Below are 22,721 nucleotides of genomic sequence, written 5' to 3'. Positions count from 1 at the left end.
ATCTTACTGTGTTTGGGGTCTCCTTTTTGCAGGCTGCAGGTTCGTAGTTCCCATTGTTTTTGGTGTCTGTCCCCAGTGGCTAAGGTTGGTTCAGTGGGTTGTGTAGGCTTCCTGGTGGAGGGGACTAGTGCCTGTGTTCTGCTGGATGAGGCTGGATCTTGTTTTTCTGGTGAGCAGGTCCATGTCTGTTGGTGTGTTTTGGGGTGTCTGTGGACTTATTATGATTTTAGGCAGCCTCTCTCCTAATGGGTGGGCTTGTGTTCCTGTCTTGCTAGTTGTTTGGCATAGGGTGTCCAGCACTGTAGCTTGCTCGTCATTGAGTGAAGCTGGGTGCTGGTGTTGAGATGGAGATCTCTGGGAGATTTTCACCATTTGATATTATGAGGAGCTCGGAGGTCTCTTGTGGACCAGTGTCCTGAAGTTGGTTCTCCCACCTCAGAGGCACAGCACTGACTCCTGGCTGCAGCACCAAGAGCCTTTCATCCACACAGCTTTTGGGAGGTCTGAGGTCTTCTGCCAGCATTCAGTAGGTGTTCTGTAGGAGTTGTCCCACGTGTAGATGTATTTCTGGTGTATCTGTGGGGAGGAAGGTGATCTCCGCATCTTACTCTTCTGCCATCTTCCCCGGGACCTCATTGTACTTTTGATTTGCATTTCTCTAATAATTAGTAATGTTGAGCAGCTTTTCATGTGCTTCTTAGCCATCTGTATGTCTTCTTTGGAGAAATGTCTCTTTAGGTCTTCTGCCCATTTTTTGATTGGCTTGTTTGTTTTTTTTAATATTGAGCTGCATGAGCTGTTTATGTATTTTGGAGATGAATCCTTTGTCTGTTGATTCGTTTGCAAATATTTTCTCCCATTCTGAGGGCTGTCTTTTCCTCTTGTTTGTAGTTGCCTTTGCTTTGCAAAAGCTTTTAAGTTTCCTTGGTCCCATTTGTTTATTTTTGTTTTTATTCCCATTACTCTAGGAGGTGGATCAAAAAAGAACTCTCTGTGATTTATGTCAAAGAGTGTTCTTATGTTTTCCTCTGAGTTTTATGGTGTCCAGTCATACATTTAGGTCTCTAATCCATTTTGAGTTTGCTTTTGTGTATGGTGTTAGGGAGTGTTCTAATTTCATTCTTCTACATGTAGCTGTCCAGTTTTCCCAGCACCACTTATTGAAGAGACTGTCTTTTCTCCATTGTATATCCTTGCCTCCTTTGTCATAGATTAGTTGACTATAGGTGCGTGGGTTTATCTCTGGGCTTTCTATCCTGTTCCATTGATCTATATTTCTGTTTTTGTGCCACTACCATATTGTCTTGATTACTGTAGCTTTGTAGTACAGTCAGAAGTCAGGGAGTCTGATTCCTCCAGCTCCGTTTTTTCCCCTCAATTCTGCTTTTGCTATTCAGGGTCTTTTGTGTCTCCATACAGATTGTGAAATTTTTTGTTCTAGTTCTGTAAAACTTGCCATTGGTAATTTGATAGGGATTGCATTGAATCTGTAGACTGCTTTGAGTAGTATAGTCACTTTCACAATGTTGATCCTTCTAATCCAAGAACATGGTAAATCACTCCATCTCTTTGTATCATCTTTAATTTCTTTCATCAGTGTCTTATAGTTTTCTGCATACAGGTCTTTTGTCTCCCTAGGTAGGTTTATTCCTAGGTATTTTATTCTTTTTGTTGCAGTGGTAAACTGGAGTTTTCCTTAATTTCTCTTTCAGATTTTTCCTCATTAGTGTATAGGAATGCAAGAGATTTCTGTGCATTAAGTTTGTATCCTGCAACTTTACCAAATTGATTGATTAGCTGTAGTAGTTTTCTGGTGGCATCTTTAGGATTCTCTGTGTATAGTATCATGTCATCTGCAAACAGTGACAGTCTTACTTCTTCTTTTTCACTTTGTATTCCTTTTATTTCCTTTTCTTCTCTGATTGCCGTGGCTAGGACTTCCAAAACTATGTTGAATAATAGTGACTAGAGTGGACATCCTGGTCTTGTTCCTGATCTTAGAGGAAATGCTTTCAGTTTTTCACCATTGAGAATGATGTTTGCTGTAGGTTTGTTATATATGGCCTTTATTACGTTGAGGTAGGTTCTCTCTATGCCTGATTTCTGGAGAGTTTTTATCATAAATGGGTGTTGAATTTTGTCAAAAGATTTTTCTGCATCTATTGAGATGATCATATGGTTTTTCTTCTTCAATTTGTTAATATGGTGTATCACATTGATTGATTTGCATATATTGAAGAATCCTTGCATCCCTGGGATAAATCCCACTTGATTACGGTGTATGATCCTTTAAATGTGTTGTTGGATTCTGTTTGCTAGTATTTTGTTGAGGATTTTTGTATCTATTTTCATCAGTGATATTGGTATGTAATTTTATTTTTTTGTAGTATCTTTGTCTGATTTTGGTACCAGGGTGATGGTAGCCTCATAGAATGAGCTTGAGAGTGTTCCTTCCTCTGCAATTTTTGGAAGAGTTTGAGAAGGATGGGTATTAGCTCTTCTCTAAATGTTTGATAGAATTCATCTGTGAGGCCATCTTGTCCCGGACTTTTGTTTGTTGGAAGATTTTTAATCACAGTTTCAGTTTCATTACTTGTGATTGGTCTGTTCATATTTTCTATTTTTTCCTGCTTCAGTCTTGGAAGGTTATAGCTTGCTAAGAATTTGTCCATTTCTTCCAGGTTGGCCATTTTATTGGCATAGTAGTCTCTTAGGATTTTTTTTTCTGCGGTGTCTGTTGTAACTTCTTTTTCATTTCTAGTTTTATTGATTTGAGTCCTCTCCCTCTTTTTCTTGATGAGTGTGGCTAATGGTTATCAATGTTTTTTATCTTGTCAAAGAACCAGCTTTTAGTTTTATTGATCTTTGCTGTTGTTTTCTTTGTTTCTAGTTCATTTATTTCCACTCTGGTGTTTATGATTTCTTTCCTTCTACTTACTTTGGGTTTTGTTTGCTCTTCTTTTCTCTAGTTCCTTTAGGTGTAAGTTTAAATTGTTTGGGATTTTTCTTGTTTCTTGAGGTAGGCTTGTATTGCTATAAACTTCCCTCTTAGAACTGCTTTTGCTGCATCCCACAGGTCTTGGATTGTCATGTTTTCTTGGTAATTTGTCTCTAGGTATTTTTTGATTTCCTCTTTGATTTCTTCACTGATCTCTTGGTTATTTAGTAACGTATTGTTTAGCCTCCACGTGTTTGTGTTTTTTACATTTTTCCCCCTGCAGTTGATTTCTAATCTCATAGCGTTGTGGTCAGAAAATATGCTTGATATGATTTCAATTTTCTTAAATTTACTGAGGCTTGATTTGTGACCCAAGATGTGATCTATCCTGGAGAATGTTCCATGCGCACTTGAGAAAAAAGTGTAATCTTCAGTTTTTGGATGGAATGTCCTATAAATAGCAATTAAATCTATCTGGTCTATTGTGTCATTTAAAGCTTGTGTTTCCTTATTAATTTTCTGTTTGGATGATCTGTCCATTGGTGTTAAGTGAGGAGTTAAAGTCCTGCACTATTATTGTTTTACTGTTGATTTCCTCTTTTATAGCTGTTAGCTGTTGCCTTAGGTATTGAGGTGCTCCTATGTTGGGTGCATATATATTTACAATGGTTATATCTTCTTCTTGGATTGATCCCTTGATCATTATGTTGCTTCTTTCCTTGTCTCTTGTAACATTCTTTATTTTAAAGTCTATTTTATCTGATATGAGTATTGCTACTCCAGCTTTCTTTTGATTTCCATTTGCATGGAATATCTTTTTCCATCCCCTCACTTTCAGTCTGTATGTGTCCCTAGGTCTGAAGTGGGTCTCTTGTAGACAGCATATATATGGGTCTTGTTTTTGTATCCATTCAGCAAGCCTGTGTCTTTTGGTTGGAGCATTTAATCCATTCACGTTTAAGGTAATTATCGATACATATGTTCCTATTACCATTTTCTTTTTTTATTTTTATTTTTATTTTTTTTTAATTTTTTTTGTGGTACGCAGGCCTCTCACTGTCGTGGCCTCTCCCGTTGCGGAGCACAGGCTCCGGACATGCAGGCTCAGTGGCCATGGCTCACGGGCCCAGCTGCTCAGCGGCATGTGGGATCTTCCCAGACCGGGGCACAAACCCGTGTCCCCTGCATCGGCAGGCGGACTCTCAACCACTGCGCCACCAGGGAAGCCCCTTATTACCATTTTCTTAATTGTTATGGGTTTGTTTTTGTAGGTCCTTTTCTTCTCTTGTGTTTCCCACTTAGAGAAGTTCCTTTAGCATTTGTTGTAGAGCTGGTTTGGTGGTGCTGAATTCTCTTAGCTTTTGCTTGTCTGTAAAGCTTTTGATTTCTCCGTCAAATCTGAATGAGATCCTTGCTGGGTAGAGTAATCTTGGTTGTAGGGTCTTCCCTTTCATCACTTTAAATATATCATGCCAGTCCCTTCTGGCTTGTAGAGTTTCTGCTGAGAAATCAGCTGTTAACCTTATGGGAATTCCCTTTTATGTTATTTCTCATTTTTCCCTTGTTGCTTTCAATAATTTTTCTTTGTCTTTAATTTTTGTCCATTTGATTACTATGTGTCTCAGCATGTTTCTCCTTGGGTTTATCCCGTCTGGGACTCTCTGCACTTCCTGGACTTGGGTGGCTATTTCTTTTCCCATGTTAGGGAAGTTTTCAACTATAATCTCTTCAAATATTTTCTTGGGCCCTTTCTCTGTTGCTTCTCCTTCTGGGACCCCTGTAATGCGAATGTTGTTGCTTTTAATGTTGTCACAGAGGTCTCTTAGGCTGTCTTCATTTCTTTTCATTCTTTTTTCTTTATTCTGTTCTGCAGCAGTGAATTCCACTTTTCTGTCTTCCAGGTCTCTTGTCTGTTCTTCTGCCTCAGTTATTCTGCTCTTCATTCCTTCTAGTGTATTTTTCCTTTCAGTTATTGTATTTTTCATCTGTTTGTTTGTTCTTTAATTCTTCTAGGTCTTTGTTAAACATTTCTTACATCTTCTCGATCTTTGCCTCCACTCTTTTTCCAAGGTCCTGGTTCATCTTCACTACCATTATTCTGAATTATTTTTCTGGAAGGTTGCCTATCTCCACTTCATTTAGTTGTTTTTCTGGGGTTTTATCTTGTTCCTTCATCTGGTACATAGCCCTCTGCCTTTTCATCTTGTCTATCTTTCTGTGAATGTGTTTTTTCTTCCACAGGCTGCAGGATTGTAGTTCTTGCTTCTGCTGTCTGCCCTCTGGTGGATGAGGTTATCTAAGAGGCTTGTGCAAGTTTCTTGATGGGAGGGGCTGGTGGTGGGTAGAGCTGGTTGTTGCTCTCATGGGCAGAGCTCAGTAAAACTTTAATCCACTTGTCTGCTGATGGGTGGGGCTGGGTTCCCTCCCTGTTGGTTGTTTGGCCTAAGGCGACCCAGCACTGGAACCTACGCAGCTCTTTGGTGGGGCTAATGGCGGACTCTGGGAGGGCTCACACCAAGGAGTACTTCCCAGAATTTCTGCTGCCAGCGTCCTTGTCCTCATGGTGAGCCACCCCCACCTCTGCAGGAGACCCTCCAACACTAGCAGGTAGGTCTGGTTCAGTCTCCTATGGGGTCACTGCTCCTTCCCCTGGGTCCCGATGTGTGCACTACTTTGTGTGTGCCCTCCAAGAGTGGAGTCTCTGTTTCCCCCAGTCCTGTCAAAGTCCTGCAATCAAATCCTGCTAGCCTTCAAAGTCTGATTCGCTAGGAATTCCTCCTCCCATTGCCAGACCCCCAGGTTGGGAAGCCTGACGTGGGCCTCAGAACCTTCACTCCAGTGGGTGGACTTGTGTGGTATAAGTGTTCTCCAGTTTGTGAGTCACCCACCCAGCAGTTATGGGATTTGATTTTATTGTGAGTGCGCCCCTCGTACCATCTCATTGTGGCTTCTCCTTTGTCTTTGGATGTGGGGTATCTTTTTTGGTGAGTTCCAGCGTCTTCCTGTCAATGACTGTTCAGCAGTTAGTTGTGATTCTGGTGCTCTCGCAAGAGGGAGTGAGCACACATCCTTCTACTCCGCCATCTTGAACCATCCTGTAATAATGTCTTATGATCTGTGTATTTCTGTGGTGTCCATTGTAACTTCTCCTTTTTCATTTCTAATTTTATTGATTTGAGCCCTCTCCCTTTTTTTCCTGATAGTCTGGCTAAAGGGTTATCAATTTTTATTATCTTTTCGAAGAACCAGCTTTTAGTTTCATTGACCTTTTCTATCATTTTCTTCATCTCTATTTCATTTATTTCTGCTCTGATCTTTATGATTTCTTTCTTTCTAGTGACTTTGGGTTTTATTGTTCTTCTTTCTCTGGTTGCTTTAGGTGTAAGCTTAGGTTGTTTATTTGAGATTTTTCTTGTTTCCTGAGGTAAAATTGTATTGCTATAAACTTCCCTCTTAGAACTGCTTTTGCTGCATCCCATAGGCTTTGGATTGTCATGTTTTCATTGTCATTTGTCTCTAGGTATTTTTTGACTTCCTCTTTGATTTCTTCAGTGATCCATTGGTTGTTTAGAAGCATATTGTTTAGCCTCCACATGTTTGTGTTTTTTACATTTTTCCCCCCCATAGTTGATTTCTAATCTCATAGAAATTTGTGAGAAATTTGTGGTCAGAAAAGATGCCTGATATGATTTCAATTTTTATTAAATTTACTGAGGCTTGATTTGTGGCCCATGATGTGACCTACCCTGGAGAATCTTCCATGGGCACTCAAGAAGAAAGCGTATTCTGCTGCTTTTGGATGGAATGTCCTATAAATGTCAATTAAGTCCATCTGGTCTAATATGTCATTTAAAGCTTGTGTTTCCTTATTGATTTTCTGTCTGGATGATCTGTCCATTGGTGTTAGTGGGGTGTTAAAGTCCCCCAATATTATTGTGTTACTGTTGATATCCCCTTTTATGGCTGTTAGCATTTGCCTTATATACTGAGGTTCTCCTATGGTGGTTGCATATATATTTACAATTGTTATATCTTCTTCTTGGACTGAACCCTTGATCATTATGTTGTGTCCTTCCTTGTCTCTTTTAAGAGCTTTATTTTAAAGTCTATTTTGTCTACGTATGGCTACTTCAGCTTTCTTTTGATTTCCATTTGCATGTAATATCTTTTTCCATTCCCTCACTTTTAGTATGTATGTGTCCCTAGGCCTGAAGTGGGTCTCTTGTAGACAGCATATATACAGGTCTTGTTTTTGTACCCATTCAGCCAGTCTGTGTCTTTTGGTTGGAACATTTAATCCATTTACATTTAAGGTAATTATCGATATGTATATTCCTATTGCCATTTTCTTGTTTTGGATTTATTTTTTTAGGTCTTTTTTCTTCTCTTCCTCTTTTGTTCTCCTCTCTTTTAGTTTGATATCTTTAGTGTCGTGTTTGGGTTGCTTTTTCTTTTTTGTGTGTGTATCTGTTGTAGTTTTTTAGTTTGCAGTTCCCATGGGGTTTTGATATAGCAGTCTATATATATATACAAGGTTGTTTTAAGTTGCTGGTCTCTTAATTTCAAATGCAATTCCTATTTCTCACATTTGTACTCTCCTCTTCTCACGGTTGCTGGTTTTGATATATTTGTGTGTGGATGATTTCCTACTTGACGTATTTTATTTTTTGATAGTATTATAAACTGAATTGTCTTTTTAATTTCCTTTGGGTTATTGATAGTGTACAGAATTAAAATTGATTTGTGTGTTGATTTTGTCGCCTGCAACTTTCTGAATTGATTAATTCTAAGGGTGTTTGTGTGTAGATTCTTTAGGGTGTTATAGATATAAGATCACGTCATTTCCAAGTAAAGATAGTTTTACTTCCTTTCCAGTTTAGGTGTTTTTTATTTCTTTTTCTTGCCTAATTGCTCTGGCTAGAAATACCAGTACACTGGATAGAAATTCCTGATCTTAAATAGAAGGGGGAAAAAAGCAGTCTATCTTGTCTTTGCCTGATCCAAGGGAAAAAGTTCTCTGTTTTATAACCATCGAAAATGATGCAAGCTGTTTCTCATATATGGCCTTTATTGAGAAAGTTCCATTCCATTCCTAGTTTGAGTGTTTTTATCATGAAAGGGTGTTGGATTTTGCCAAAGGCTTTTTCTGCATCAGTTGAGATGATCATGTGGTTTTTCCACCTTCATTCTATTAATGTGGTATATTACCTTGATTTTTATATTGAACCACCTTTGCATTCCTGAGATAAATCCCACTTGATACTGGCATATAATCCTTCTAGTTAGCTGCTGAGTTTTCTTTATTATTGTTTTGTTGAGAATTTTTTGCATCTGTTTTGATAAGGGATGTTGTAGCTTTATTTTCTTGTAGAGTCTGTGTCTAGTTCAGTATCAGGGTGATGCTAGACTTACAGAATGAGTTAGGAAGTGTTCCCACCACTTCAGTTTTTTTGGAAAGAGTTTGAGAAGTATAGGTGTTAATTCCCCTTTAAATACATGGTTAAACTCATCAGCAAGGCCATTTGATCCTAGGCTTTTCTTTGCTTGGAGTTTTTTGATTAGTGATTCAATCTCCTGACTTGTTGTAGGTCTATTCAGATTTTCTATTTCTTCTTGAGTCACTTTTGTTAGCTTGGGTATTTCTAGGAATTTGCCCATTTCATCTAATTTGCCCATTTCTATTTGTTGACATGCAGTTCATAGTGGTCTTTTATGATCCTCTGTATTTCTGTGAAGTTGGTAGTTGTATGTATATTTTGAGGGGTCATTCTCAGTGTCCTAGATCACCTAACCAATTTGATTTCAAGCGTCCCAGAAAGGACAATCATATACGATGAGTTTCCACTTTGGGTGTGCCTCTTGGCCCTTCAGCCCCATCTTCATCAGCCTCAGGACAAAGGTGGCAGTGCCACCCCCAGGCTGAGGCATGGGAGCTGCATGAGTCTGATGACAAGAACTGGATCAGGCTTTACTAAGCACTCAGCATGAAGCAGGTTCAGGTGAGGGCTTTCCAGGCACTGGAAAAGTAAGGCACCCCTTACTCTTCACAATAGCCCTGGCACCTGCCACCTGCCACCCATTACTATTTCCATTTCACCAGTGAGAAGACAGCCTCAGAGACATGAGGTACTTGCTCAAGATCAGATAACCAATAGGAACCTATTTGACATCAGGTCTGCCTGTCTGTGCACATTTCGACAACTATGCTATGCAGCCTCCTCCCTTCCCGAGGGACAACACCCTAGAATGGGGCAAAGGCTAGAGAATTTAAGCTCCAGCCTATCCCTCCCTCCCTCCCTCCCTCCCTAAAGGTTTGACAGAGTGGAGCCTCCCCAGGTACCTCTAGCGGAGGAGAACCTCCATCTGTTACTACAGAAAGCAGCAAATACCCCTCTACCCAGTTCCCAGTACCAGTGAAGAAGTGAAGTGCAGAATAGCATGAGCAGTACAAGCCAGCAGAAGATGTATGTGTACTTACTCATATTTGTAAAAAAAAAAAAAACTTCTGGAAAGATCCATAGAAACTGGTGGTAGTGGTTTCCCCTGAAGAGGTGAGGGTCGGGCGGGGGGTGGGTTAGAGGTGAGGGTCGGGGGTGTGGTGAGCTGTTTAGAGGTAGACTTAGATCTCACTGTAGGCAGTGTTGTGTTTGCTTTATCTTCGTGGATATATATATACACACATACACACACACACATACATACATACATACATACATACCTTTTAAATGTCCAGCCTGGAGAGGGACAGGGTCAGGCTCAGTGAGTTCTCCCCACTCTGCCTCATGACAGGAGGCAGGACTACCCAGGGGGCTTAAGGCGGTGGAGTCTCACAGACCAAGGACTCGCAGCTCTGTGACCCTGGCAGAATCACTTAACCTCTCTGAATCTCAGACTCCTCATCTACATAATGGGAATGATGACAATCCCTACCTCAGAGTTGTGGCAAGGATGAAGAGAGACAGCACTTGACAAGCAGAAGGCCTTCCCCACAGAGTGAGAAATAGTTTTTATTATTCATGTCATTGAATTCCTTATGATATCATCACCTCAACACCATTAACTACCTGCCCAGTCTTTCCCGGGGAGGCTCACGCCGACTCTAGCCCGTCAGAGACTGGGATGACAGTGTCCCCTGGTGGACATGTTGTGAACTGCACCAGATAAGTCTGACCCATTAGAAAAAGAACATCAGTTAAGATTCAGTTTTATTTTTCCCTTTTACCCATCAATATTTCAGCATGTACGACTTAAGAGCAATGACATACTCTAACAGAACAGTAATCAAAATCACATAATTTAACATTGATAAAGTACTATTATCCAATGTACACAGTCCATATTCACATTTTGCCGGTTGTCAATATAGTGTTCTTTATAGGTAACTCTTTCCTGGTCTAGGACCCCTCCAGGATCATAAATGACATTTGATTGCCAGGTCTCTTCAGTATCCTTTTATCTTGAACCATTTCTCCGCCTTTCTTTATCTTCCATGACCCTGACAATTTTAGAGTTCAGGCCAGTTATTTTGCATAATGTCCCTCAACGTGGATGTGCCACTGTTTCTCCTTGGGTAGATTCATGTTGATGTGTTTGTCAGGAATTTCACAGGTGTTAGGCTGTGTCCTTCTCAGGCAAGCAATGTCGGTTTGTCCCAACACTGGTGTTCACTCTAACTCCCCCATTTGTGAGCATGTGGGAGCTGAGAGTCACCTATAGTCACATAGCGAGTCGGAATCCTCAGCTCAGGGGCTTGACAAGTGCTCAGGGTACCTGCAGCAAGGCAAGAACTTCCCCCCAACGGCCAGGGCCTCCTCAGGCCCTGCACTTTGGGTGCCTATGGGCTGGGGGAACAGCAGGGTTGCTTTCATGGTAGCATCCCACAGCAGTCCAGCTGCCTGGACCCCCTTTCTGCTTCACCCATTTCTAATTACTTTTAAGACTTTTTTCATTCCACAACTGATACATGCATTTTCATTGTCTTTAGTAAAATATTTCAGCCAAAGCTAAAGGCCCCTTTGAAATCTCCCCTTTCCCTGCCCCTCTTCCAGAACTAACCAGTTATCAGTTTGGCGTGAGAGAGAGCTAGCTAGCTACATTGCCAGGAAAAATAATACAGAATAGCATAAGCCGTGCGAGCCAGCAAGAGTATGTATGTGTACTTAGTTATGTAGCATTCTCTTTCCACAAATGGTCACACTTAGGTCAATCTCAGAGATATTTCCTGGTGGGACCTGGAGACTGAGCTGATTATTCTCTCCTCCATCATCATGTTTCAGCATGTGGCCACAAGAGTGGCTATTTAGCTGATCCCCTCTAGATGGACATCTAAGTTGTTTCTAGGGCTTTGCTATTATGGAACACACTGCCCTGTGCACCTGATCCAGGGCTTCTCTGAGGGAAATGCCCACTTCCAGGATCCAACACTGCTCCTGGGGCACCATGTCCCCTGAGTGGTCTCCTCACTTAGGGGATGAGGAGGGTTTGATGTGTCTTTGTTCACTCAACCTGTTAGAATTGCAGGACTCTCGGGACCTCTGAGAGCACCTGGGCTGGGCTTTCACAATGTGTTTCAAGGATTCCTAGGGTTCCAAGATAGTATGGTGACAGAGAGCAGTTGAACTGATGACAGTCCAGATACTCACCCCAAATCCAACCAGAAATACCCTTCCTGCCTCTACCCTGGTTTTCAATTAAGTTTCTCTTTAAGAAACAAAAGGCTGTTTTCAAATTCAAAAATCTCTGATGTAGCCTGACCACCTACCCAGCACTGAATCCCACCTGTATCATGCAGATCGACTGCTCCCATTAATGCAGCCTCCACCCATGTTCTTGTTGCCCCACGACCCATACCAAGCTCCCAGCTGACAAACCGCAAACAGGTGTCTGCAAGTGCTGCCCTTGTACCACTGGGGTTGGTGTTTTGATGTGCTCCCAGCTGTGTCCCAGCACGCCCCAGGGCAGCCGTCCACAATTCTGTGGAGCTTCTCTGGCTCATCCTTAGTGGCCTGATTCAGTGTTCCCACACTTTCCTGTGCAGCAGGGAGTTTGTTTAAAAGCCACATTTCTGGGTCTCTCTGCCAGAGGTTCTGACTGAGTGGACGGGACTGGGGGAGCCTGGGAATGTGCATTTCGTAAAGTTCCACAGAGGCTCCTGCCTCTCTGCTCCCTGCCTCTGCCCCTCCCCCACAAATCTCAAGCTCAACCAGGCTGGGAGAGCTAGGAAGTCATTTGTTTTTACCCAAAGTTTTCATTCGTCGGACAGCAGGACTCTGAATTAATTAGAACCCGTAGAAGTCCTCTATCTGAGCCAGAGTTTCCCAGAGTGCTGGAGAGGTTGTTAAAATGCAGGTGCTCGGGCCGCACCCCACGTCTGCCAGAGAGGAATCTCTGGGAGCACAGCCAAAGAATCTGCATTTTAAGCAAGTTCTCCAGAGTAGCCACTGAGTCCAACTCCATCCACACCCCTAAGAGATGAGGGAAACCGAGGATCAAAGCCTAAGAGTGACTTGGCCCGGTCACATCACACACTGATAGCAGAACTAATTCTAGACTGAGGCTCTTCTCAGTGCAGTGCTCCATCCCCAGCACTTCTCAACCATCTAGCATGGCTGAGGGCTCTTTGTCACCTGAGACACCCCACTGGCTGTCCTGGGACAGGCCTCTGCTATCTAGAAAAGCTTCAGTTTACAATCCATTGAATTGATCTTTGGTTTGACAGTCACCTTGTGTGTACGGGGGCGGCCAGACTGGCCGTGCATGTGAACATCCTTTTCTCCACCCTCCCCTGCGGGCCTTGCAAAAACGTCAGACAGACGGACAGACATGACCAATGTGTACAAACAGAACCCCACTTTATTAGCAGTTAGTTCAAGATTGTACATTAATGGAGGGAAGGTTCCCACTTTTAACACAACCCAAAACGGCTGGTTTGAGAGCCCTGACCAGGTGAGCGGGGTAGCGCCCCCCTCTCTGCTCCTCTCCCCACTCCCACAAGGGAAGGAAACCTCTGCCTGCTCCCCTCATGTGCCCTGCACCCTCTCCAGTCAGCCCTCTCCTCTCCCCAGGAAATGACATGAATTTCATGCACAAATTACAAAAGGAGCCCTCTTGCTGATAATAAAAGCTACTAGCACAGTCATAGAAAACCCTCTCCGCCCTCATTCTCCTCAAGGGCCACAGAGAGGAAGGAGAGAGGGAGGGGTGAACTTATTAGGATAAAACACAGCCAGAGTCTCCCCACAGGCCCTTGACATAGACCCCACACAAAGCCCATGCCTCTCCCTTGTGGGAACTAAAAAATGTCTCTGGCTGTCTGAGCTGGCGAGGGGAAGCCTCTGGGGGCAGGCAGCCCTGGGCGAGCAGCCTGGGGACCCAGCAGTGCCTCGTGGGCAGCGGTGAGGGGGGCCTGGGACCTCCATCCTCACTTCAACTAGAGCAGACCTGCTTCCTTCTTTGACGTCTGAAAATCCATGCTGTAGGCCCATCTGCTCATTCTAGATGGGGAAATTGAGTCCCTGGGAGGAAAACTGTCACTCAGCTACTCAGCGTACTCAACTGGGACACAATTTCACATCTCCTGCCTCCAGCCCAGCGCTCTCCTCCGCAACCGCAGCTCGGGTGGGGCAGCGCCCCCGCGGAGCCCTTCTTTGGTGCATCCCAGGGGCTGGCTCTGCTCCGGTGCACACAGACCACGGGCCTCTGGGAAATGAACACCCAGAGACCACACAACAGAAAGAGAGATGCTCTGTGGTGCCCTGTGCTCCATCACCAGGAGCAAAGGGGGCAGCACAGGATTTTCTGAGTCCGGGATGTCTCATTCCCAACAGGCCCACACCGCGTGGTCCAGCCTCCTTTCTAGACCCTCCCAGGCGCGGCTGTGATGCTTCCTCCCTCGCCCTCCCCAGCTCTGGCCGGCCCCTCTGCTGATTTGGCACTTGGTACAGGTGACAGCAGAGGGGCATCTTACGATGGACTGAAGTCTTCAAGTCAGCACAAAAGGTACCAATCCCCATAGCGTAAATTACCCTTGCCAACACAGGGGTTAGAGGTGTTCTATGACACCAGGAAGGAACAGACAAATCCAGCATGTGGGACTTCTATAAGACAGCAGCCTGCTAGCCTCCGAAATAATGTCATTCAAACAACCAGAGTGGGCAGAAGGGAAAGTTTACTGACTTGAAAGAGATTTTAGAAAACACAGTTCCAAGATGCAACATGTGTACCTTAACTAGTTCCCGATTCCAAAACCAGGTATAAGTTATTTGGGAGAACTGTGAATATGGATTGATCAGCAGATGTTGCTGGGAAATTACTGTTGTGATACTGGGCCAATTGTAGGAGAATGTCCTAACTCTTAGGAGATGCAGGCTGAAGCATTTGGGGTAGAGTCTCCTTATATTTGCAACTTTTAAACTAGTTCAGAAAAAATATGCTTGTACAGAAGAAAAGATTAAAATGCGGCAAAACATTAATTTTAAGTCTGAATGGTGGGCCGTGGGAGTTCATTATAAAATATTTGGTACAACATTTACTTATTTACTTGCTCTTTCTCCTAACAAACCTGTGGGGACAGCTCGATGTTGGGACCAGCAATCTCTGCAAGTCAACCTAGCAGTACTCTTCTACTGGGAACAGACCACTGCTCCCTCAGCTGGGCCCCAGAGGCACTGGCTGCTCCTACTTAGGGGCTCGAAAGAGACCAGTCTTTAAACCTCAGACTCCTTCTCCAGGCGCAAGATGCCCGCACTGTGGGCAGCTCCAGAGCCCCGAGTGACGGAGGCAGCTGCACATCCCACCTGCACCGAGCTTGAGGCACAGGTGTGTGGAGGAGATGGCAGAAGGGATGGTAGAGTTTTTTCCTTGTTTTTGGCCAGTGACTTAGTAAACATGGAAGATGCTCAGGATACTGCACCCACTGACCTCTGGTTTTCTCCTCTCGTGTGTGTGTGTGGGGGGGGATTTCTGTGTGCTCAGCAGCTGAGAGAACCTAGAGGGACTTCTCTCCCCTCCCCAGTACCTACCGGTCCTGGAAGTGGGTTCTCGAGAGAGATTCGTTAGTGGGAAGGGAAAAAGTAGCAGTGACAAGACAGACTGAGAACATGTGACAGGTCAAGTCTCCAGCCTCCCAGAAGGGCCTGGACAAACATCTCCAGCATTTCCTCTGCTACCACAGGGCCTCAAACCTGCCTGTTTCTTCCTCAGGCCAGAGGACGAGGAGAGTGGACCTACCCGCCCCACGAGGACAGGCTCCGGGCAGCCTGCCCAGGTGTCCAGGCCCAGAGGGAAGATCGCAGACGGTGGGAGCTATGCCGTCCTCACGGGTCACGGAGCAGAGCCCCGCGCTGACAGATGGGAAGTGAGGCCCCGGTTTTGCACTATGGAAGCCGCTGCCCCCTCTGGGAGTCTGGTTCCTGGTGCAGGTAAGTCTTCACAAGCGTACACGTAGACATGCCACCCTGTCCTCAGACACTCCGCTTCTCATCCCCTGCAGGGTTAGCAGCAACCAGGGTTCCCAGGTTCTAAGGCCCCAGTGAGAAGCATGATGGAAACGCTTCACTCAGGAGGCCGTAGAGCCATATGCAGCTGGCCCCGCACGACAGTCCACTTCTCCAGCCCAGTGGAGGCCCTGGGAACTAAGACCCAGGCTCCCAGGCTGGGAGAGGACCTTCTGAGGTGGGGAGAGCACGACAGGGATGCAAGTGCAGCTCTGGAACTGAGAAGGCTCAAAGGCACCCTGGCTGGGAAGGAGTGGTTTGTCCCCATATCCTGGAATGACCAAGGGCGTGACTAAAGGAGGGACAGCAACCTGGCACAGAGTAGGGTCCCAAGGATGGGCTCAGAGGCAGTGTGGCATTGGAAGAAGAGCACTGGGCTCGGAATTGGGAGCCTCGAGTTCAATGCTTGGCCCTGCTCCCGATCAGTTCTGTGACATCAGCCCCAGAGGCCACCTCCCATTTCTGGACCTGTGTCCACACCCGTTGAAGGACCCTTCACCCCAACATGGTAGAGTCTTCTGAACAAGACAAGGCTCTCCAGAAAGGATTTCCCAGGTGTCAGTTCAAAGCTGAACTGGCAGTGGGAGGGGCTGGGGAAAGGCACCCCAGCCTTAGTCACTTCACATTGTTAAAAGATGGGGGTGGGTAGGAGCAGGCCCCAACCAGAAAATAGCCCAGAGATCCCCTTGTCGGCAGGGGGCCTAGAGACAGTTCTGTGGCTCCCAGGGCAGCTCCCAACCTAGCACCATGTGAGGGGAAGGGGAACAGGCCAGCCTTTAAGCCCCGGGGTCTCCTACCCCAGCCTGGCTGTTTCCTTTGGCCAAAAGTACCCCAGGGTCACCGTGCTTCATGGAGCCAGATCTCCTGGAAAGAGTAGGTCTTCCTTATGTATCTCGCCACCTGTTCACCTGGGGCAGCCCCGGCACTTGACCTCTCCCAGGGCACTTCCATACAGTGTCCTTGAGGCCTCCACACATGAACACGGCCCCCACCCCCCGCCCTTCCATCCCATTCTCTAGCACTGAGATATGACGCCCTTTGGGACTGGGGCTTGCCACCATTTTGTACGACTGAATTAAAAACAAACCCAACCAAAAAAAATATAATATATATATATACATGTTATATATATATATATATATATATATGTAACACAGTGCGACCCCAGCACCCAGGGTATAAACTCTGGCACCAAGAAAAAAAAATATTAAAATACTTTAGCTTCTTAGTATTTGGGAGGTTAAGGGGCTCTCTAGAAACCCTTGGCCACCGGCAGCTGGCGCAGAGCAGGGATGGCCGTCTCATCAAGTCTGCCCAGCATCTGCCAGAGGCCATGGCCAGGTGGGCTTAGGGACAACATATGTACACTGGGACATGTATACGGCCGACTCCACGACCGCCTCAGTCCTTTACCACAGGAAACACCACACATGTCATATCCCAGGGGGAAGAACCGGGGTAGGGTTGAGGCCTGGGTCTCTGGGTCCAAATGCGTGGCAGTGCCCCAGGGCCCTGAAGGAGGCCTTTAGGACTGGGTGGGTACTGTAGGAACCAGCGATTCTTTCTCTAAAGAGGGAAGGTGAGATGGGAAGGTATGAAGCAGAACGGGTGTGGAGGTCCAGCGTTCTCGAGCTGGACACACACACGCCCAGCCTAGGGACCACCTCTGGGTTCCCAGCTGACCCCTCTGAAAAGCCTGGCTTGAACCATCAGGGAAACGTCCAATCTCTCCCCCTGGCTTGGCAAAAGCCCCAGCTGGGCTCTTCTCCTCGTTGTCTGGAGGACAGGGAAAATAGGGCAGCTAATACTGAGTGGACACCCTACTGGAGCAAGCAGGGAGTGATGGGATGGAGAGAGTAGGGTGGGTAGAACACAGGGACGGAAAACAGAGTCTTGTGGACTCCTTCCTACCAGCTTATGGTCTTCCACCAACAGGAAGTGGCCTCCCCATGAAAAACTATGAGCAGAATGGACCCCGGTTGGCGAAGGAGGTCCTAGAGGCCACCAACCCAGCACTGGACGCTCTGAGGCGTGTGTGGACCTGCCTGGGCTCTTCTCCTGGCCCTACCTGGGCTGCAGCAGAGTATTGCTTGTAAGTGCTTGGCCAGCCCGGGCCCAGCTCCCCACTCTGCAGGTCAGTCTGGCTCAGCGTGTGGCGGGACGTCCCTGCCGTCACATTCAGTCTGGCTGTGGTGGCCGTGGCTACCTGGTGTTCTGGAGCTCCTCCCGTAGCCAGGTGGGCAGTGTCTGGCCCATCTTGTACAGCAGCTTGGAAAGCTCAATGTTGTGGTCCCGGTAATAGTCCTTCAGGAAGGCGCGGGACTGTAACAGGAAGGAAAGCTCAGATCTTGGTCATGTGCTGACTCAAGAGTGACCCCCCTCTTCTTTAAAACCACCATCCTGTTGGCATCATCCCACACTCCCATTATTTATTCACAATCTTCTTCAAAATCACAACCTTCAAAAGAAAACTCATATAATAGAAGCACCAAAATACAGCACACAAGGTCAAAATTCTTGTGATTGATAGGGAGAAGAGAGAGAATTAAAACCAGGAGCAAACAAGAAAAGGGAAACATAGTATTTTGTTGAGGATTTTTGCATCTATGTTCACTAGTGATACTGGCCTGTAATTTCCTTTTTTTGTGGTATCTTTGTCTGGTTTTGGTATCAGGGTGATGGTGGCCTCATAGAATGAGTTTGGGAGTGTTCCTTCCTGTGTAATTTTTTGGAAGAGTTTCAGAAGGATAGGTGTTAACTCTTCTCTAAATGTTTGATAGAATTCACCTGTGAAGCCATCTGGTCCTGGACTTTTGTTTGTTGGAAGATTTTAATCATAGTTTCAATTTCAGTATTTTTGATTGGTCTGATCATATTTTCTATTTCTTTCTGGTTCAGTCTTGGAAGATTGCACCTTGCTAAGAATTTGTCCATTTCTTCTAGGTTGTCCATTTTATTGGCCTATAGGTGCTTGTCATAGTCTCTTATGATCCTTTGTATTTCTGTGGTGTCAGTTGTTACGTCTCCTTTTTCATTTCTAATTTTATTGATTTGAGTCCTCTCTTTTAAAAAAACTTATTTATTTTATTTTTTGTTTTTGGCTGTGTTGGGTCTTCGTTGCTGTGCGTGGGCTGTCTCTAGTTGTGGCGAGCCGGGGCTACTCTTCATTGTGCACGGGCTTCTCACTGCAGTGCCTTCTCTTGTTGTGGAGCACTAGCTCTAGGTGCCTGGGCTTCAGTAGTTGCGGAGCACGGGCTTCGTTGGTCCACAGCATGTGGGATCTTCCCGGACCAGGGCTTGAACCCATGTCTCCTGCATTGGCAGGTGGATTCTTAACCACTGCACCACCAGGGAAGCCCTCCTTTTTTTCTTGGTGAGTCTGGCTGAAGGTTTATCCATTTTGTGTATGTTCTCAAAGAACCAGCTTTTAGGTTTATTGATCTTTGCTATTGTTTTCATCTCTATTTATTTCTGCTCTGATCTTTATCCTCAACAAAATACTAGCAAACTGAATCCAACAATACATTTAAAGGAGCATACACCATGATCAAGTGGGATTTATCCCAGGGATGCAAGGATTTTTCAATATCTGCAAATCAGTGTGATACACCATATTAACAACTTGAAGAATAAAAACCATGTGATCATCTCAATAGATGCAGAAAAAGCTTTTGACAAAATGCAACACCCATTTATGATTAAAAACTCTCCAGAAAGTGGGCATAGAAGGAACCTACCTTAACATAATAAAGTCCATATATGAAAAACCTACAGCTAACAAACATCATTCTCAACGGTGCAAAGCTGAAAGCATTTCCTCTAAGATCAGGAACAAGACAAGGATGTCCGCTCTCACCATTATTATTCAACATAGTTTTTAGAAGTCCTAGCCACGGCAATTAGAGAAAAAGAAGAAATAAAAGGAATCCACATTGGAAAAGAAGAAGTAAAGCTGTCACTGTTTGCAGATGACATGATACTATACGCAGAAAATCCTAAAGATGCTGCCAGAAAACTACTAGAGCTCATCAATGAATTCGATAAAGTTGCAGGATACAAAATTAATGCACAGAAATCTCTTGCATTCCTATACACTAACAAACAATGAAAGATCAGAAAGAGAAATTAAGGAAACAATCCCATTTACTATCGCATCAAAAAGAATAAAATACCTATAGGAGTAAGGCCGGACCCTCTAAAACTCTCAGAGGAAAACACGGGCAGAACACTCTATGACATAAATCGCGGCAAGATCGTTTTTGACCCACCTCCTAGAGAAATGGAAATAAAGCCAAAAATAAACAAAGGGGAACCAATTAAACTCAAAAGCTTTTGCACAGCAAAGGAAACCATAAACAAAACGAAAAGACAACCCTCAGAATGGGAGAAAATATTTGCCAATGAAGCAACCAACAAGGGATTAATCTCCAAAATCTATAAACAGCCCATGCAGCTCAACATCAAAACGACCCAATCAAAAACTGGGCAGAGGACGTAAATAGACGTTTCTCCAAAGAAGACATACAGATGGCCAGAGGCACATGAAAAGATGCTCAACATTGCTAATTATTAGAGAAATGCAAATCAAAACTACAATGAGATAGCCCCTCACACCAGTCAAAATGGCCATCATTAAAATATCTACAAATGACAAATGCTGGAAAGGGTGTGGAGAAAAGGGAACCCTCCTACACTACTGGTGGGAATGTAAATTGGTACAGCCACTGTGGAGAACAGTATGGCAGTTCCTTAAAAAACGAAAAATAGAACTACCATATGACCCAGAAATCCCACTCCTGGGCATATATTTGGAGAAAACCATGGTTCAAAAGGATACATGCACCCCAATGTTCACTGCAGCACTAATTTTTTTTAAATTTATTTATTTTTGGCTGCGTTGGGTCTTTGTTGCTGCACACGGGCTTTCTCCAGTTGCGGCCAGAGGGGGCTACTCTTTGTTGTGGTGCACAGGCTTCTCATTGCGGTGGCTTCTCTTGTTGTGGAGCATGGGCTCTAGGTGCGTGGGCTTCAGTAGTTGTGGCTCGTGGGCTCTAGAGCACAGGCTCAGTAGTTGTGGCGCACGGGCTTAGTTGCTCCGCGGCATGTGGGATCTTCCCGGACCAGGGCTCTAACTCGTGTTCCCTGCATTGGCAGGCAAATTCTTAACCACTGTGCCACCAGGGAAGTCCCTGCAGCACTATTTACAATAGCCAAGACATAGAAGTGACCTAAGTGTCCATCAATAGATGACTGGATAAAGAAGATGTGGTATATATGCACAATGGAATATTACTCAACCATAAAAAAGAATGAAATAATGCCATTTGCAGCACCATGGATGGACCTGGAGATTCTCATACTAAGTGAAGTAAGTCAGACAGAAAGACAAATATCATATCACTTATATGCAAAATCATCATAAAAATGAACTTATTTACAGAACAGAAACAGACTTACAGACTTAGAAAACAAACTTATGGTTACCAAAGGGGAAAGGTGGAGGGGGTGGGGAGGATAAATGGGGAGTTTGGGATTGACATATACATACTACTGTATTTAAAATAGATGACCAACAAGGACCTACTGTATAGTACAGGTAACTATGCTCAATATTCTGTAATAACCTAAATGTGAAATGAATTTGAAAAAGAATAGATACATGCATATGTATAACTGAATCACTTTGCTGTACACCTGAAACTAACACAACATTGTTCATCAACTGTACTCCAGTATAAAAGTTTTAAAAAAAGGGAAACATATTAGAACACTCTCTCATACCACATATAAAAACAAACTCAAAATGATATACAGACCTAAATGTAAGACATGACACCATAAAACTCCCAGAAAAGTAACATAGGCAAAATATTCCCTGGCATAAATCATAGCAATGTTTTCTTCAGTCAGTCTCCCAAGGCAAAAGAAGAAATAAAAGCAAAAATAAACAAATAGGGCTTCCCTGGTGGCGCAGTGGTTAAGAGTATGCCTGCCAATGCAGGCGACGCGGGTTCATGCCCCAGTCCGGGGGGATCCCGCGTGCCGTGGAGTGGCTAGGCCTGTGGGCCATGGCCACTGGGCCTGCGCATCCAGAGCCTGTGCTCCGCAGCAGGAGAGGCCACAGCAGTGAGAGGCCCACGTACCGCAAAAAAAAAAAAAAAAAAAAAAAAAAAAAATAGAACCTAGGAAAACTTAAAAGCTTTTGCACAGCAAAGAAAACCATCGACAAAATGAAAAAATATTTGCAAACGATGTGACCAACAGGGCGTAATTTCCAAAATATACAAACAGCTCATACAACTCAGTATCAAAAAAACCAAACAATCCAATCAAAAAACGGGCAGAACGGGACTTCCCTGGTGGTCCAGTGGCTAAGACTCTGTGCTCCCAGTGCAGGAGGCCCCAGGTTCAATCCCCGGTCAGGAAACTAGATCCCACGTGCTACAACTAAAAACAAAAAAAATCCCGCATGCTGCAACGAAAGATCCTGCGTGCTGCAACTAAGACCAGGCACAGCCAAGTAAATAAAAATAAAATATTTTTTTTAAAAAGGAGTAGTGCAGAAGAGCTAAAGAGACAGTTCTCCAAAGAGGACATACAGATGACCAATAGGCACATGAAAAGACATTCAACATCACTAATTATTAGAGAAATGCAAATCAAAACTACAATGAGTACCACCTCACACTGGTCAGAATGGCCAAAATCAAAGATCTCCAGACCATAAATGCTGGAGAGGGTGTGGAGAAAAGGGAACCCTCCTACACTGTTGGTGGGAATGTAAATTGGTGCAACCACTATGGAAAACAGTATGGAAGTTCCTTAAAAAACTAAAACTAGATCTATACAATATGATCTAACAATCCTCCTCCTAGGCATATATCCAGAAAAGACAAAAACTCTATTTGAAAAGATACATGCACCCCAATTTCATAGCAGCACTATTTACAATAGTCAAGATGTGGAAGCAATCTAAGTGTCCATCAACAGATGAACGGATAAAGAAGATGTGGTATATATATATACACTATAAAATATTACTCAGCCATAAAGAAGAATGAAATATTGCCATTTGCAGCAATGTGGATGGACCCAGAGAATATCATACTAAGTCAGACAGAGGAAGACAAATACCGTATGGTATCACTTATATGTGGAATCTAAAGAATAAATCTATTTACAAAACAGACTCAGAAAACAAACTTATGATTACCAAAGGGGAAAGGGAGGGGGGAGGGACAAATTAGGAGTATGGGATTAACAGGTATACTGCTATATATAAAACAGAT

The 22,721-nt window shown here is 44.2% G+C and overlaps 1 protein-coding gene across 8 annotated transcripts in view; it reads right to left on the bottom strand.

Annotated features, from left to right (window-relative positions):
- Nucleotides 1–12,772: 12,772 nt before the first annotated feature.
- The window catches only part of NDST1 (N-deacetylase and N-sulfotransferase 1), a 74,315-nt gene continuing 64,366 nt past the window's right edge, over nt 12,773–22,721 (bottom strand). For all 8 annotated transcript variants that reach the window (XM_081231438.1, XM_081231433.1, XM_081231432.1 and 5 more), the window contains exon 15: nt 12,773–17,754. In XM_081231438.1, coding sequence (XP_081087564.1) covers nt 17,635–17,754 — 120 coding nt within the window. In that variant the 3' untranslated portion in view covers nt 12,773–17,634. The remainder of the gene's footprint in view (nt 17,755–22,721) is intronic.

Source organism: Mesoplodon bidens (assembly GCF_964165515.1).
Source record: "Mesoplodon bidens genome assembly, chromosome: 4".
NCBI lineage: Eukaryota > Metazoa > Chordata > Mammalia > Artiodactyla > Ziphiidae > Mesoplodon > Mesoplodon bidens.
This window is presented reverse-complemented; position numbering and strand designations above follow the sequence as displayed.